The sequence below is a fragment of the Aulostomus chinensis genome, chromosome 17 (genome assembly GCF_037954235.1).
Source record: "Aulostomus chinensis isolate RoL2024-O1b breed Wild chromosome 17, RoL_Achi_v1.0, whole genome shotgun sequence".
Lineage (NCBI taxonomy): Eukaryota > Metazoa > Chordata > Actinopteri > Syngnathiformes > Aulostomidae > Aulostomus > Aulostomus chinensis.
In genome coordinates, this window is record NC_141336.1 from 9,466,759 (window position 1) to 9,485,526 (window position 18,768).

Consider the following 18,768-nt stretch of genomic DNA (forward strand, 5'->3'; position numbering starts at 1 on the left):
GCAGAACTCTGAATGAAATTTTCTGTAAATTTAATGTGTTTGCACTTCATTTAAATTAGGATATTTTACCTTTTAATTCAACATTTTTTTTTCTTTGGCAGCTTTAGCTGCCAGTCATTTACCATTTTTCTATTTTTTTTTTTTTTACAGTGTTGTGAATGTAATATGCTTGTTCCTCTGTGTGGGCTGTACTATGCTGAAGGAGGCTTTTTATGTAATATTTAATATTTCAGTCAGTACATTATGATGATGACGATGACATTTACATTACCTGTCAGCCTCGTGGCTTAGTTGGTAATATCTTACAGGATGAAGCATCTCTTTTTAACCCCATCAGTGCTGACTTTTGTCCTCAAAATCATGTAGCTCAAGTTTGAAGTGTCTTATTACCTGGTGAGTGAATAGGTGGCAGTTTTTTTTCTTCAACTTTTAGGATTCATGGTGGAAAAGAGGGAAAATTTATTGTTTATACATCTGTGCTGGTGTCTTGCTGTAGCATTTACACCACTAATGCAAGTTGGCGGCAGGGCTTCTATGCCTCTCTGCAGAATTCCTTCATGTATTTCTAAAAATGGTGGCTAAAGCCGGAAAAATCGTTTAGATTGTGTTGAACATTCATTAAACTCTTTTGCTCTGTCAGCGCAGGAGAGAAGTGTTTATTAACTTATCTTTCTACTCCAGACATACACTCCAGCTTTTTTGTATTTCTTTAAGCCAGTCATAAGCATTGTGGCGGCTGCTACCCCAGGATGCAATAACGCAAAATAACATTGAGAAGAAATAACATTCATTTGTTGATGTTTTCACAACTATTAATTGAAAGAACTGAGCAACCGCAAGTTATTTTACAATCCAAATCTTCAAACATTTTCATTGTATGGGCTGCTAGCTTGCTAGCTGCTTTGGAGCTTTGCCATTTCCTGTAGCCAGGAGACTTAAAACAACAGAAAGCCAAAAGGTATGATGCCAATTGTACCTATGCTGTAGTCTTGATGGCGAAGTGTAGAACACTGACATTAATGTACTTTAACTTACCTTCACATTGCTCTTACTTTCCCATTCAGCCACCATACAGGAAATACTTGTCTCAAGACGTACCTAGTGCTTCCCTTTAGACTGTCCTTGAGCTCAGGGATAAAAATTTATGGACGCAAGTGATAAACACTACTCAGAGAGTGTGGATGACTAGCTCAGATGCAGAGGCAGAGGCACATGGGCAGAGTCCTGGCACACTTTTGGGGGTTTGTAATGAGCATGGAAGGGGGAGGATTGGTTCAGAAACAGAAAATATTTGCCATTGCATTCATTCACGCCAGGCAGCTTATCAGACCAATGTGTGGACAGTTTCAAATCCACATTGGCACACTTTGTTATGGAAAACCAGGTGACTTGTGGTGTCTGCTCTATCAGTGATGAGAGTTGGCATTCTGGAAATTTTTAATTTGAAATTTCCTGAGTTGAGCAGACATCTCTCACTTGCAAACCCATGTACCATAACTATCACTGAATTTGGATTCTGTGTCATGCGTCCTCATGCTGAAATAGCTGTCGATCGTGATGGAGGGCACACGCATGTATGAACAGATATTGAGCTGCTCCTTATTCATAACAGGGCCAGTCGTAATAGTCCCTTGGTAAAATAGCCTTCCTTGTCAAAGTTTTATCCGTGCATCCCTGCTGTGTATATACTTCTGCAGGAAGATGCAAAAATTTGGAGGTGTGGGTTGGCAGAAGTCAGCTTCTGAAATCAAAGTCTGAAATACAAGCTGTCATATCTGGTTTTCGCTTCGTAAAATAAATTGCTGCACTGGCCTCGGACTGTGGAAGTCCTTTCTGTTTTCACCCTTTTATCAGTCATCACCCTCTTTTTTTTCTCTTTCTGTTCCTGGTCTCTCTTCATGTAAACTCACTCAATCTCAAACTTGCAACCTCAGGGATGTTAGTGTGAGCACAGTGATGTCAGAACAGTGGTTTGCTCTAGAGAGAAGGCAGCAGTCTGGGCATATATCCAATCCCACCCAGGCAACCCTCCTTTCCCCTGCCCTCCATCTCAAGGCTTCCTGACATCTCACATCACCAGGATAATTCCCACCAACCCACAGGAGGGAAGAAAACAGGAAAAGACTGCCTCATCATCACTGTGAAACCCCTCTCCACTTGAATTGGGTCATAGTGTTTAGAAATTCAGCATTTGGCCTTGTCATTTTAAGAGACAATTAAAAAGATCCTGCATTGAAAATACACAAGCAATTGCTTTTAGGAAAGTGATGTTAACCTTGAATGAAGAATTCAACAACATACAACAGTCAAGTTTGAGTTCATGTGTATACTCTCAGCATTGAAAAAATACTGTTGAGACATTGTCTTCATCTACATGGTGAAAATATTTCTCTGCGGACAAGTTTCAGAGGTGTAAAATGCATAAATGTGTTTGCTCAGTGTTGATTTATCTTCTTTATGTACCATATTACTGCCCCTTAGGAATAGCATTGGGAATATATGTGTATATGTATATATAATATATGGGTTTGAGGTTCTTGGATCTGGGATGGTAGGTGAGAGTGAAGTTGAAATGACCAAAGAATTATGCCCAACGAGCCTGATGGGAGTTAAGCCATTTAGCTATTTGAATGTAGGAGAGGTTTTTGTGATCAGTCCAAACCACAAACGGGAGTTCCACCCCTTCAAGCCAGTGTTGCCATTTACTCAGGGAAAGTTAGACTGCCAGGTGTTCCTGGCTCCTAATGTCTTAATTCTTCTCCGCTGGGGAAAGACGGCATGAGAAGAAGCTTGTGGTCAGTCCCTTACCGCTGGGAAAGGACTGCCCCTACACCTGGCTTCTTCACATCTACTCCCATCCTATCCAGATTTCCCCCTGGAAGGAAGGATGGGAGTAGATGTGAAGCACCTCCTGAGCTCAACAAAGGTTGCCTCAGCCTCAGGAGTCCTCAGGAGTGGAGGAGGAAGTAAGTGAGATGAGAGGCACGCTATGGGTGTAGTTATGATGCCTGCAGCTAGACTCATGGATGTAGTTTTCCATAGACTCTTTCTCAAGACAGCATAGGTAGTACAAGCAGCTAGTGGGGAGGGAGGCTCCAGGAAGCAAATAATTGCATAAGGATGATGTGGCAGTACAGAGAGAGAGAGCGTGTTACTCACTGAAGAATGCCACCAAGTCATGATAAGCTGAGGGGACTATAGACATGTCAAGGGTTTCAGTGATTATGGGGATATGGCAACCTCTATAGGAGAACAGGCAGACAGGAGACAGGTAGATTGACAGTGGGGGCTCCAGGTAATGACGGACCAGGTGGCCCAGTTAATAAGCGGCTTGTGCAGTCCTAACCATGACCGTCTGAGGACTATGGGGGCATGAGAGGAGGGGATGACGTAAAATTGTATAATTTAACGATGATGACCAGAAAGTACTAGACAGAGGGGCTTGGTACGATCTGTTACCCATGCTAGTAATTTCCCATTAAGAGCATTGACATCTACAGGTATGGCTAATCAACAAACCTGTTAGGGGAAGGTACTGGTTGTTCCGACTCAATGTAGTGTTGAGCTGCATTCTTGACCGGAAAGTAGTGGAAGGTGATTGGCTTGCTAGCACCCCCAGTTTTACTTGCGAGCCTGGTCTTTTGGCCAAGGACAGGTAACCAAGAAGTGGCCGCTCTGGCCATAATACAAACAAGCTGGAATCTGCAATTACATTCGTCGGAGTTGAGTCGAGTCCGATCAAGGTGCATGGACTAAATACCTGACTAGGATGGAGAGGAACAGAGACCCAATTTGAGGTCAAGAGTTTCAGGGTTCATTCTCATGGAGAGAGTGGGGAGAGGGTTAGATGAAAAAAACTAGCGTGGGACAGCTAAGGCTAGCTTTCTCCCTAAAATGCTCATGTGGACGAGTGTCAATGTTCAGGGCTAAGCCAAGCAAGCCAAGAGACATTTGGACACATCAGAACCCCCAACGGGGTGATCAAAAACCTTCCTCAACTCGGTGGTGAAATCAGCGAAAGATGAACAAATTGAAGAACGGACAATCTCAGAGCTGATGCATCACCTTTGAGTGACCTCATAAGATAAGCAATCTTTGATCCATCTGTAGAATATGTAAGGGGCTGTTGCTGAAACTCTAGTGAACGCTGGATAAGAAAACATTGGCATTTTGTTAAATCGCCATCATAGCACTTGAGTGTGTAGCTGGGGTTGTGTTTTAGGGGCGAGCTGAACTGGGGTAGGTGCCAGAGTGGGGCTGGGCTGCAGAGATAGTGAGGTGGATAGTAATTTAACTTCACTGGTTATCTTGTCGGGCAACTCTGGTGGCAAAGGATTGGATAGTATTTGTCAATTCCTGGAGTATCTGTTTGTGTTGATTCATCCGAGCATCCTGATGGCGAGGGCTTGGTTGAGCTGATCCAACTCTCCTGAAACAAAGGTTCTGGTTAGTAGAACAGATCGATATCCGTCATGTGCAGCAGTTATATTATTCCCCCATCTACCTCCTGTGTCTTGTTGGATCTTTCATTGTTTTGTTCTGTGTCATATATGAGTTGGCCATTAGAAGAGATAACTTAAGGAGCTTATTTTAATTGAGGTTTATGTTCTCCGTTAAGCTACTAAGTTTGACTCCATTTTACTCATTTCCAAACAGAATTGTTTTTGGAAACTGCCAAAACTGGAACCAGAGACCAGATAAACAGGATATTGCACTACATGCCAGATGGAGCCTAGCCTTGTGCAATGAACTGCAATGGGTTGGAACCATGAAACAGTGTGTTTAAGTCAAACTTAATATAAATTAGGTATTTTTGTAGCTATTTATCTTCACATATACAGCTCAGTGTGACAGAATGGAAATCAAGTGCTGTTAAGGAGTATTTCAAATGTGAGAGTACATTTTAGCAGATAATAAGAATCTCACCATAATAGATAGGTGAGAAAACACTTTCAGCCTCTGAAAGAAAACCCAGTTTCTGAATTTTTTGAATTGAAATTGGGTTCAAAGGTGTAATATAAAATATTTAGTATTAAAATACTAAATACTATTCAAATATTCACCAGTGTTTGATTGACCTCTGACCATGTAGCAGTGATTTCAGTATAAACAGTGTATTTTGGCTTCCTTTTATTTCAATTTTCAGTCATGTCAGATAAAACTTGTTGTTGGTTCATTTGATAGCATATGTGAAGGTTTCAATTTCCAGTCAGAGAAGTTCTTCTTCTTGGCCAGGTTATGTTTCTCCATTTCATAAATTTGAGGAGCAAAGCTTCCAAAACCACATTATATTGGGATGTTGCATTCAAATGATTATTTTCAGCCATTTATCAATGGTAGGTCATTCGTATGCTTTAATCAGCGTAGTAGTCTAATCACATGATCATTCCTATGCTCAGATTTACACTGGTTTCCATGTTTGAGTGATGATATCAGTAATTTGCACAGTTGAATTGCTATCCTTTTTTCCAATGTTGCTGCCCCTGGAAAAAAGATCTTACCAAATCTTTACTTGAATGTCCTCTTTTCCCCTTTTGCTGTCAGTCTTTTTTAAATTTTATTATAATAATGGATTAAAAGAGACAAGTGGTTAAGGTTAAGAAATATCCAGAGCTATGAAAATCCAAAAAAGCCTGTTGGTGGTAAATGCTTGACACTTCCAGGGGTACGTTAAGTGCCCCAATAATTTAAAAACATGATTGATATCAGTATGGATTTGTGCATTTCTCCAAATTTTTCACAATTGCTTTAAAAATAAGCTTGTTCAATTTTCATTGTTTATTTTACTTTTCTGCTTTGTAATGATCATTGTGTCTTGATTGGGCTGCAAACATTTATGTATTCATGAACAGTTAAGCATTGAGAAACATCTGGCTTTAATCAGCTTTCCATCACCAAGTCAAATGACCTTGCAATTGTCTTGAGTATTTATTGGCTCTTTGCAACATAAAAGCTGGTTGAATGTGGAAAATAAAACCAAAAACCAGATGGATAACTCTTGCTTAATAATAATGGAGACGGAACAATTCAGCTTTTTAAAACAGTTTTACTAAAACCTTTGTGTACACAGGTGTGTTCAGTGGGGAAAAAGTTGTTATACTCATTTTTGTAGATGACAGTGATTTGCAGTGATTTATGGGTGCAGAAAAAGATGCACCATCCAAAGAAAGAGAGATCTGCAAAACCTTTCTGCACTCTAGAAATGTTGTCCTTGCCCATCCTCCATTACCTTTGGTCTCTGGAACTGTCAGTAAGACCAAGGTGTTCAAAATCGTTGCTGGCAGGGTTTATGTCTTCGTCAACGTGTTTGTGGGAGTTTTGGGGGGATCTGGTGGAAGAACTGTGACTTTGCTGACTTTGGTGGGCGGATGGTTTAACTGGTTTAACCAAGTAGCGGTCCATAATCTCACGCAGCACGGCAGAAATGGCCCGTGGCCCTCGCTAATTTCTGACACTAAGTCAAACACCTTGTCCAACAGAGCGAGTGAACTGATGAATTCTGTCTCATTGACTGCAGACCAACAGTTCAAGAGACCAAAGGTAATGGAGGGTGCGCAAGGACAACCTTTCTGGAGTGCAGAAAGGTTTTGTGGATTTCTCTTTCTAAGGATGGTGCATCTTTTTCTGTACCCATAAATCACCAGAAATCACGATCACCTTGGACTTATACCAAACTCTGTCCACTGAGCAACAACACAGCACTTGAATATCATGCTTTATAAATTACTACACTTATCAAAGCATATATTCCTCCAGGGGGTAATCTGGATAGTTTTGTAAGCCCAGCATGGCTCTAAATCTCTAGGCAGACTCTTCTATCCATCCATTTTCTTCCGCTTATTCCTGTTGAGGGTCGTGGGGGGGCTGGAGCCTATCCCAGCGGCTTTCAGGTGAGAAGCGGGGTACACTCTGTACAGGTCGGCAGTTAGCCAAACTCTTCTCCTATGTTGTTCCCAAATGGTGGAATGAACTACCAAAGTCCATACGATCCACAGAGTCCCTTCCTACATTTAAAAGATATTTGAAGACTCAACTTTTCAGGGAACATTTAGACACTTAAATCTGACCCTTTTCCTCTTTGTCCTCAGGAGTAGAATGAGTTTGAAGGTTTAAGACCAAGCTCTTAGTGAAAACTTAGCACAAACAATGTTGAATATTGTTATAATATATTGGTAAAGTCTCTGAATCAGTTCAGAACAACAGAATGAAAAACTTGGAAAATGGTCTGGTGGATGTTTATTCTTCAAGATTTTTGATTCACTCATGTAGCTGTCAAGCAAAAAATGATTCCGCCTCAGACAGCTCATCCAATCATCATGCAGAAGCTGAGTGTCCGGGCCAGCCCACTGCCCCATAGACCCCCAGAGGCGCTGAGCTCTGGGGGGACAAAGCCCAGCATTTATCCAATGACTGTCTAGTTTCGCTGCAGTGGAACAACCCGCTCTACGCTTCCCCACTAAAGTCCGTAGAAGCTGAGCATCCTACTGTGTAAAGCACTGTGGCACTGCAGGGATGAATGAGAAGGAATTTGTGCCGGTTACCTGTGATATGTAGCTGATTCTGAACAAAAGATGAAGGCTTTCTAGTGTATATTTAGTCAATGAAATGTACACACAGCAGTACATGTTTCACTACTTTTATTGGTGATATTTTAGGGGAAGCTGAGCTTCCCTTGCAGTCTTACAGCAATTGCCACTGACTCACAGTCATACCTACTGTATGGTCAATTTAGAGTATCCAATCAGCCTAGTCCCCAATTACATGTCTTTGGATGGTGGGAAGAAGCCAGAGTACCCAGAGAGAACCCATGCAGGCACAGGGAGAACATGCAAACTCCACACAGAGAGATCCCGTGCCCGAGCCTGGACTCGAACCCGGTACCTTCTTGCTGTGAGGCGACAGTGCTAACCACTGCACCACCGTGCCACCTATGGCTGTAATCTAACATCTGATTATCATCATGTGTAATAAGGTAAAATCTGACCTTGCTTGTCTTCTCATGTAAGCTAGTATTTGTTTCCCAGTGTTTGAATGCTGTGTCACACAGCTCAAGTGACCTAATTTCACAGGTTCTGAAATCCCACATCTTCCAGTCTTGTTCCATATTTCTATCCAGTGATCCTACTCTCTCTCTCTCTCTCTCTCTCTCTGTGACTCACTTTGTGACTCACAATGGGAAAAACATGGGAACATGTCTTCAGACTCAGAAACGACTCCTCAGCTGTAGAAGATTGTGTGTATTTTTAAAAAATTCTGTTGTTCAATAGACTGAGAGAAACCTTTAGGTTCTTTTGCAGGTGTTTTTTCCAAATCAGAGAATGGATCCCTTGCCTGCCAGTGAATCAACAATGTCACATGGTATGCCCTTGGCAAACCAGTTTCTCCTTTGCACATATTGTTTAATGGATGGCAAAATGGAAAGTGAAAAGGATGCACGCAGGACCCAAATGTAACTCACTGGGAAAAGATGGAGTGTTGGAAATGAATTTATTATGATTAGAATGGCAGCATTGAATAGCAGGGCAAAATGGCATCTTGTTATTTCTGAGAATGGGGACTGGGATATATGGCATGCGGCAGAGGATCAGGGGCATTAGTCTCAACAGGTTCTGGTAATTATGGAGTTTCATAGGAAAACCTTTTGCTCAAATCACTGTTTCACTGGAGGTTTGACAGGACAGATCACACAGGTCAAAATCCTCTTCACAAAAACGTCAGCAGGGAAACGGGCAGTCATCCCTCAACTAACCAAATAACAGGACAATTGCAGGTTTATAAATTCAAGCAGGGTAGTCAACACAGCAGAGCGCCAAACAGCCACAAACAAGCAGAAGATCAAATTTAAAGTGACAGAGCTAGTGCCCAAGAAACGAAAGGCTGTGACATCATGGGGGCAGTGTCAGAAATTACAAATGGCCACGGCCATTTGTCCCCCCAATTTCGCCAAGAATGCCCCAAACAACCACATTCCGGGGGCCAATTTTGCCCCCAAGTTTTTGCCAGGCGTTATTAACAAGGTTGCGCTGATTACATGAACACAAAGGTGCGTGCCCCCACTTCTCACATCCAGACAATGCTCCTCACTACATATCATACCTTAGGCTGCCCTGCTGCATCAGATCAAGGACTGCTACTTGGTTAAGCCAGTTAAACCAACACACCCACCCATGGCAGTGGCATTTCCTCCACCAGACCCTCCCAAAACTCCCCCAAACACACACATGATCTAATGGCTATAATCAGCCAATTAAATCTGCTGGCCAAGTAATCAATTGGGCCATAAAAATAACCAAACTCTAACTACAATTTTTCCATGGCCCCGAATCATTAAAAAAAAAAAAGCCTCCATTTTTTTAGACCACGTGGGCAAAAATTGCCCCCAAAATATTTTCTTACCTTGATAGGGGGTAAGGCTAGGGGGTTAGGCTAGAGGTAGAGGTCAACATTTCAGACAAGAGTGCTGGAAAGTTATGCACAATACAGAGGAATAATGTGGGAATGAATGATGGGTAGGAGAAGCATATATAGGAGCTTGATTGCAGATGAGTTGTAGTTAAGAATCCAGGTGAGAACGGAATGAGCAGATGAGGTCGGCTCCAAGTCTACAAAAGAAATGTGGACTGGTTTGGCAAACTCCCATGACCCTTCTAGCACCCTAGTGAGGGTAAAGAGCTGATCCATGGTTCCACGGCTGGGACGAAAACCGCATTGCTCCTCCTCGATCTGATGTTCGACTATCGCCCTGACCCTCTTCTCCGGTACCCTGGCGTAGACCTTTTCAGGGAGGCTGAGGAGTGTGATCCCAGATAGTTGGAACACACCCTCTTGTCCCCTTTCTTAAAGATGGGGACCACCACCCTGGTCTGCCACTCCAAAGGCACTGCCCCCAATGTCCATGCATTGTTTCAGAAATGCATCAACCAAGACAGCCATACAACATCCAGAGCCTTGGGATACCCAGGGGGGGATCTCATCCACCCCCGGAGCTCTGCCACTGCGGAGTTGTTTCACTGCTTCAGCAACTTCTGCCCTGTAGATGTTGCAACCCCCCCCCCCCCCCCCCCTCTGTTTCCTCCATGGAACACATGTTGGCAGATTGAGGAGCTCCTCAAAGTATTCCTTCCACTGTCCGATTGACGTCAGCAGCCCCCCGTCCCCACTGTAAACAGTGTGGGCAAGTTGCTAGTAGTAGTCATTCTCCATGGCCTCACCAAACTCCTCTCACGCCCGAGTTTTTGCCTTGTTGACCACCATGGCTGCACACCAATTGGCCTGCCAGTACCGGTCGGCTGCCTTTGGAGACCCACAAACCAGCCATGCCCTGTAGGCCTCCTTCTTCAGCCTGATGCCTCCCCTCACCTCTGGTGTCCACCAGCGTGTTCTGGGATTCCCACCGTGACTGGCCCCAGCAGCCTTGCAGCCACAGCTCACAACAGGAACATGGTCCGTTTGGATTCAATGTCCCCCACTGCCCCTGAGATGCAAAAAAAGGGGAACAAGGTGGTTACATCTTATGCAGTCTTAGACCCAGGCAGTCTGGCCACCTTTTGCACAAAGAGCTTCTGAATGAGCTTAACGTACGTGGAAAGATCAACATCATTCTAACAACCATGGGAAAACAAAAGACTGTTCACATTCATGTTGTAACAGGCTTGGAAGTGAGTAGCATAGACGGTTGCAACTTCATAGAACTACAGAAAGTTTTCACTCAAAAGACCATCCCAGCTGATGCATCTTCGTGTCCGGGGGGAGTGATGCCAAAGAGGGCATAGAGCCAGTGAACAGGGGTAGTCACTATCCTGCAGGTCTCGTTGAGGATGAGCAACTGTAGGCCGGGGCCGGGGCCTCGGGGCCAGACCTCACCAGTTTCCTGATTGGCATCATCACAAGGTTCCCCAAGAACCGATGGCTACCATCGCAGATGTGGAAGCTATGTTCCACCATGTAAAGGCCCCACCAGAAGATGCTGACCTACATTTCACAGTGTAGTTTTGGATTTTATGTGTCTTTTCCTGCTCAATGTTACCTAATTCATTGTATTTGTCAATTTACAAACTGTGGCTTTTAATAGAAAGCTGGAATACACAGCTTTAGTGTTAGGACTGTGTGTGGATTGTGAACCTCAGGCTAATGGTGGAGGCAAACTGTTTCTTACAGTGTCACATCTTCATTAGTTCAAACCAAGTCTGTGGATTTATAAAACTTGTGGAATAATTTATTTTTTGCTTTTTCCCTCTTCACCTGGGAGTCAAGTGCATCATTGAGTGAACTATCTTTGGCTGGACATGTGTAGGAAAGACCTCCAACTCGTCAGCATTATTAGAGTGCCACAATTAAGTTTGGCTATGATGTAATAAAGCATAATATTTTCCCCCAGTGTCTAATCTTATTAAATCTGTGCATAAGTGATGTTGCTGTTGTATGAAAACATTTATGATTTTTAAAAATTCCAAAAATTGGTAAAAGTACACAGGCATCACTCAAATGGAAGTACAGGTACTTAAAATACTGATACTGAAACCTAATAAAAGTAATTGATTCAACCTGTTTATTAAAGTGAAAATAAAGCCATACTGGCTCTAAAATGTACTCAAAAATATAAAGTGAAATTGACTATCAAAACAAAATAAACCAAAACAATAAAATGGAATAATTTTTTTTTTTTAAATAGTACAGTAATTTAGCATTGCTGTTTTAGCCCTCCGTGATGTATGCTAATGACGGTGATCTTTGATGGACAATTTTTTCAGGGAATCCTTGAGTCTCCTTGGACATTTTTGGCAAATTTGGAGATAATCTCCTCATTCATTCCAAAGATATTGTTGAACAGTTGGTTTTATGTAAAATAAACCTGAAAAAATATACCATAAAATAAGGTGTCCATTGTGCAGTGCATTTTTGCAACAATAAGTCTGTTTATATATTTTAGTTGGGGCAATGGCTTGTGGTTGGAAACTGCTCCACCTGCAGTGTTCATTCTTCATTTTTATCCATGTAATCACTCATCTCCTGGCACACCACTGACATCACATTCTGTACAATTTCTATGCGGTCAAGTGTCTCTGGTCTTCTTTTTCATGAGTGAAGCCTCTTAATGATTGGTGGATGTCTTTTCCCTCTACAAAGAGCAGGAGTGTGAAATATGGAAAACTTATTCAGGCCACTGATTGCTTCTTGGGTAGCTGTAGGTCTCCCAGCATCCAGTTGTCTCAGCTGACCGCATTGCACTTGAGTTTTTTACGTTCGATGCTGATGGCTGAAACTGGAGTGTAAGGATAAATAACTGGCTGGCAGAATTAAAAGGAAAGAGAGACAAGACACAGATACTTTACAACTGATGTTGAGTTGAGTTATTTGAGTTTTTCCACCAAAATAGGGAGAATGCCTGCTTTGCTATATTGTTTGACCATTAGGATTTTAAACCACCAGCCAAAGGCAAATGAGTCAACATAGTTCCTTTTACAAGTAAAGTAGTGTTTCATTGGAAATAGCATTTTAGAGTTACGCCTTTTCAGCATATTGGTTCCTGGACTGCTCACAGCATGTTAAACCCACTACAAGGAATAAAAAACAAATATGAAAATTATGACTTTCAGCAGAAAAATGTGATTTAGCTCTGCAAACTGACAAGAAGCCACCTTACAAAGCTGGAATAGTTGCTGTTGTGAGCTTGATGCAAACACGGTAGAATACAAGAAAAGGATGGCATGAATGGTGGGTATTGTCAATGTGAATGCAGGCGAAGGAGAATGTGAACCTTCAGTGATGTGTTCATTGTTCCTGGGATTTCTTCGGTCATGCCACAATTGAGGAGAAAGGTCTTCTTTCAGACTCCTGGGGACTTCTTCAAATGTGCCATTGTTATTGCTTTTTCACTCTGTCTCAGTGTTTTCCTTTCTCTCATGGACGGTTTACACCCTGCTACTGAACACAAAGTAATACGTATGTCACTCAGCAAACCATTTGTTTTTTTAAAGCCCTCAACTGCTGTTTTCTTGTTACTTGGTTCTTCCTCAAAATAGGAGCACCGTTAGATTACACCCAAGGTCACCAGTGGTGATTGGTGTCGCTATGTTGTGTTCACAGGATTGCTCCTCTCAGCCCTCAAAATATTTCAAGCTCCTCCAGCTTACATGGTATTTTTGACCCACATCTTTTAATGCATTCCTTTAAACCTCAGTTTTTGTTGAACAGCAAATCCTGTGGCCTAACCACATTCAATATTGTTAGAATAATTCAGGAGTGAGGGAACTTTAACAAACAGAAAATGTCTAAATGTCTAATTTTGTCGTAAAATGGAGAGCCAAATGGTCATTGTTTGCCTTAGCTTGCTCTGAGCATCTCTCTTGAATAATCTAGTCAAAAGAGTGGCTGAAAAGGCAATCTCCGTTTATTTCTCCACTTTTATCTTGTGGGAAAGTGTACCAAAAAATCCTGACAGGTTTGTGAGAGTCCTAACAATGCTGGTTAAAGTCTGACTGATAAAGTGGTAAATTTCACCCCGTTCTTTCCTGGTCTTTGTCAAAAAATGGACATGAAAAATAGAGTTCACACACTAGACATTGCTCCCAGTCATTTTCATTGCATCTCGCCACAGGATAAGTATTTGACATTTTGGATACCTTTTATTTAAATAAGGCCATTAAAAATGAAAAATGATCAACAATATTATGGAGGCCTGATGGGAAAATGGAACTGAGAGAGAAAGAGACAATTATAATTTTTTCAAAATTCAAGACCTCACAAAACTTGTCATGTACGATGAAGAGGGTAAACACCACAACCTGATGATTCTCTGCTGTTGTTTGTGCTGCTTACTCGTAACTGTTTATGAAAACACAGTGCGTACTTGTGTGTGTGTGTGTGAAAGAGATTATGTGTCATGAATTACTCATTTTGTTTGTGCAAGTTAGAAAACACAAGTGCTGATAAGCAAAGATTACTGTCCTTATTCTCTCTCTCTCCAGACTCTGCAGTCTTACTTTGAAGAAGTTGGTAGTGATGAGAGAACTCGATAAAGAGTTGATCTCTGTGGTCATCGCTGTAAAAATCCAGGTATACACAACAGGACAGGCAAGCACAAACCTGCTACACATACAAACAAACATAAACAAGCCCAGTAAGTTCACCTGTCTTGAGTGCCACACTGGTTTATGTGCCAACCATTTTTCTGTCCACTTAAAGCAGCATTTAGGTAACCATGTCTTTTGTTATGTCACAAATAGTGTGTATATCTACCTGTAGGGATTTGTTTTAACTGAAAACAACTGACTACACTATCTGGTTATTTGGCCAACCTGTGTTAGCGCGCAGTAGTAGCCACTATTAAACTGTTTTCAATGTAACAGACTTTTTCCTGTTAGTCTAAAACATGTTGGTATATGTCATGTCTCTTGCACTGTTGCTGCAGGGTGAATGAAAGCTGCAGAAAAGCAGAATCATTGTCTGGGAAGTGTGCTTTAACTCAATTTAACCCATTTCCCTAGGGCTCAAAGAGGGTTTTGAGGTCCCATGAGATAGTGCTGCCACCCAGTGGGTCTGTGGAGACGGATCTTGCGCTCACATTTTCATTACAGGTAAGACACAGTGCTCCGTCAAAATAAATCATTTTCAATGTATTTGCGGTTTTTATAAATAAATTTGTAGGTTAATTGATTTTTAATATGAAAACTTTTCAACCTTCCAGTGAAAATGAATGAAGTATTCTCTTGTTTTCATGATGTACTTTTTTGAGATGCACTTGCTCTTACGTGTTCACAGATGTCAAGTGTAGCTAAATTCTTCTTCTTCATTATCTGGCAATATTCTGCATATTTTATACTGTCAGTGAAGCACATAAAAAGACTAAAACTGCCCATGTGTTTGTTGGTCTCATTGCTCTCTGACTTCCCCTGAGACAACTATTACCTCTTGAAGATGGGAGAACAGCTCTGTCTACAACAATTTCAACATGTTACTAAAACAGCTGTTTGTGGTCAATGGTCAGGAACTAATTTCTCTTAATCACCTACTCACCAAGCCTATCATGTAAATTTTGATTGTAAAAGATTATAATTATTAAAAACTTGTTATTGATTAAGATTTGTGATACTGTGTCCAAGATCTTGTTTTTAAAATGATTGAGAAGGGTGTCTTAACCAAAATATTTATGATATTTCAATATAAATGTCCCTAATGAGCAAATTATGTCAAGTGGGGACTGCTGCTTATTGAAAGTCTGTCGTGGATGCACTGAAAATATTTTGTAGTGGGTTAAATCTTTCAATTTTTTTGACATTAACACAAATGCAGAAAGTCATAAACATAACCTTAAGGCCAAACGTAAAAGTTATTTAAGCTTTTAATTTTTTTGTTTCCTGCTCCCTCAGTATCCACATTTTCTCAAACGAGAAGGAAACAAGCTGCAGATCATGCTCCAACGGCGGAAGAGATACAAGAATCGAACTATTTTGGGCTACAAGACTCTTGCAGTGGGATCCATTGATATGGCTGAGGTATGACCTACAGTGAACACTTATTGATGCTATTATCACTCTATACTTTCTGGGCAGTTGGGAAGAGAAGATTGCATCCTCACTTTTGCATCCTCCTATCATACACTGTTCCACACTGGACTCAAATTCATGGGCATTGGAGGTGGGTTTGCTAGAAAGTGTGACAGGAGGGAGGTTTATCTACTAATATTTCAATATCTTTAGATGAAGATATAAAGTAATATTATCCCACATTACAGTGTAAGAAAACCCAGAAGCTATAAATAAGTGACTTGTTATAGATTAATTTTTTTTCAGTGTAGATGGATGATGCAAATACACAAACAAGTTCCCATAGGACCAAGAAAGCTCAGTGGAGCTAATAAGACCTCAGCAACAGAGAGAAGGAAATAAATATGCACTTGGGAGGGGAAAAAAAGGCAGGGACATAGAGTTGGAAAAAGAAATGTCTCTCGCTGTTGTTGCTAAGATGTAGTAGTATTGTCTCTCCTTCAACATATTACACACAGTTCATGTAAAGATTTAGCTCTGTTAGCATGTGCTGTTTTTGTTTTCTACCTGAAATAAGACATTTTTCTCTGAGTCACAGTATGGGGGGGCTTACAAGTCTCTGGCACCCTTACTTTGATAAAATGGGTTTGAAAAGTTTGAGAACCCCTACGTTAAGACCATCATCAGATCACATCTTTGTTCAATGACAACACAGTTTGCTGAAATCTTTTCTTCCAGAAAGAATTGTGGTCCTCTTTTGTGTGTTTTTTTGGGTGCACAAGTGGCTTTGATGTACTCAAGGCATCTTGTTGGATTTGGCCTTCACATGTCTTTGGGTTTCTCCAATTGTGAGGATGCCCTCAACTTGATCAGTTTTGCAAGAGAGGTGTTATTAGCCCCCAAGTTCAACAGGAGTGTCCCTACCAAGAGTACAAGGCTACAACTGACTTAGGGGGTCACGTGAACATGCAAACTGCCCCCCTTCTTTCTTTGACCTGGGCACTTGTTAAAATGATATCAGACTTCTGAAAACAGTATGGTCACCACAATATTCCAAACTCAACAATTCATTTAAGAAACCTTTGAAAGGCTGACTGTCTTGTCTGAGTTGCTGTGTCTTTATGAAGTTTCTTAGCAAGTGTTGAGCTTTGTTTTTAGCTTTCATGAATGCCAGTTTGATTACCTGGTGGTCATTGCCTTGAGGCCCTGTTTGTTGAGGATGATGGTTGGATTGCTCTAAATGTGTGGTTTAATGGAAAACCTGCTTTTTTTCACCCTATTCTCATATTTTTGGCACAAAGTGATAGATAGGGACCAATATCAGTTGAATTGTGTCAGTATTGAGTCAGAACACCTTTACTGTCAACAACCAAATAGCTGCCACTAGTACACTTATCATAGTTTGTCCACTCATTAGGTGTGTCCCAAATCTCATACTTCCACACTACATCCTTAAAATGTTGAGTATGCTCAACTCAAAATGGAAAAAAGTATGGATAGTATGCGAAAATTGAGTATGCAAAATCGGTCAAGATTTTGAGTACGCGACTGTGAACATACTCATTTCATCGATAAAAGTGGCAGCGGACAGCTGTGTTGAGAGTCGGTCGACACTGACTTGAATAGAGTCATCTTTACATTAAATAACAGGGACAAGTTTGAAATTCTGTGTGGACACGGGTTTGAAAAAAATAAAATGACTTGTCACCAAAATGTTTTGCTAAATAGATCACACAAATAAACTCTACATACCATTGCATCTTCAGCCAATAGAAAGAGGACATTGTGCTGTCAGCGTAACAATGCACGATGACCGTTCATTTTGCTATTTTACTGCTTCAAAAATGGACAAATAAGCACAGGCTAAAGGTGGCGGTTACATCACCTGATGCTGATGTGGTGCTAGCCGGTCACAAATCGGCGTAGAAGAAGAAGACATTGCGTTGTCATTTCCAGTGAGTGCGCCACATGGCAGTATGCAGTCTGGGGCAGCACTGCGCCCTTGAAACTCGCGCAATGCGCGTTTGAGTACATAGTATGCTTAGAATACTCAATTTGAAAATTCTAAGTATGCAGTATAGATGTATGCGATTTTGGACACAGCTATAATGTTAGTAAGTTATCATTGTTGGCACCATCACTGAAAGGATCCTGCAGAGATGGACATGTAACTGATCCATACCATTTTCAACTGCTTATACAAAGTCACTGTCAGCTTTTGGGAATCAGGACCCAAATGCTAAGAAAGATGGATGAAACTTGGATCTTTACTTAACAAAATAAACAAAAGCTCAACTACCAAACTAAAAAACTGGCAAACTATTAAAAACCACAAGGAGAAAAGGGCTTGGTGACAAAGTGGGTTTACTAGCACAACAGACAAGCTGACATGCTAAACTGAACTTAAATACAGACTCAACTGATGAAGGAACCGACTGGGCAAAATACACTGAGAGTAGGGCTGTGACTGATGAAGACTGATAAACTGAAATGACACCGTTTAGAATCAGAAAAGGCAGGAAACAGACACAGTAGGAAAGTGAACTGACTAGAACAATCAAAACCAAACCATAAACAAGAAAACATGAGATACATGAGCCACAAACACACGAAGGAAAACCAAGAAACACCACTGACTTTAGAACAGTCAGTAATGTAAACTGAAGCATCCAAAACTAACAAATTGCTCAATATCTTCCAAACCTCAATTCCAATTGGGGACCCCAGACTTTTTTTTTTTTCCCTGGCCACAATAGCCAGCTGTTCCTCATTTATGTTGCCTTTCCATGTAAAGGACTTTCATAGTCAAGACCAAACAAAATCATGCTTGTTTATACAGCTTCTCATGATACTGTATGTGGGGTTAAAATCCAATGTCCTTTCTTTACTTTGTCTCGCATCTCTTGTGATCCTCTGCCTCTTCTATCTTCCTTTCTGTCAGGTCATGCAGCACCCTACAGAGGGAGGCCAGGTTCTACCCCTCTGCAGCAACCAGAAAGACATGCTTGGTAAAGTGGCAGAGATCTGGATATTTTCCCTTTCCAGTCAGCCAATAGATCATGAAGAGGCAGCCCTTCAGAGTGGCCAGAAGATCAAATGTTCCGGTACACTTTTGAATTAAACAGCATATTGCCAATACAATATCATTATATTCTTTTTCACTGATCATGCAAACTCCGGAAGCACGCAGCTCTGCTCTGCACATCATGTATATTTCGAAACTGGCCACATGTACAATTTACAAGTCCTTGAAATATGTATGAAGTGTTTTCTATCTTCCCTT

At 41.3% G+C, this 18,768-nt stretch overlaps 1 protein-coding gene across 5 annotated transcripts in view; it reads left to right on the forward strand.

The window, feature by feature from the left end:
* pacs2 (phosphofurin acidic cluster sorting protein 2) overlaps positions 1 to 18,768 on the forward strand; it is an 80,103-nt gene that overhangs the window by 35,262 nt on the left and 26,073 nt on the right. For all 5 annotated transcript variants that reach the window (XM_086183252.1, XM_086183255.1, XM_086183254.1 and 2 more), the window contains exons 2-5: positions 13,968 to 14,055; positions 14,487 to 14,576; positions 15,369 to 15,494; positions 18,427 to 18,589. In XM_086183252.1, coding sequence (XP_086039378.1) covers positions 13,968 to 14,055; positions 14,487 to 14,576; positions 15,369 to 15,494; positions 18,427 to 18,589 — 467 coding nt within the window. The remainder of the gene's footprint in view (positions 1 to 13,967; positions 14,056 to 14,486; positions 14,577 to 15,368; positions 15,495 to 18,426; positions 18,590 to 18,768) is intronic.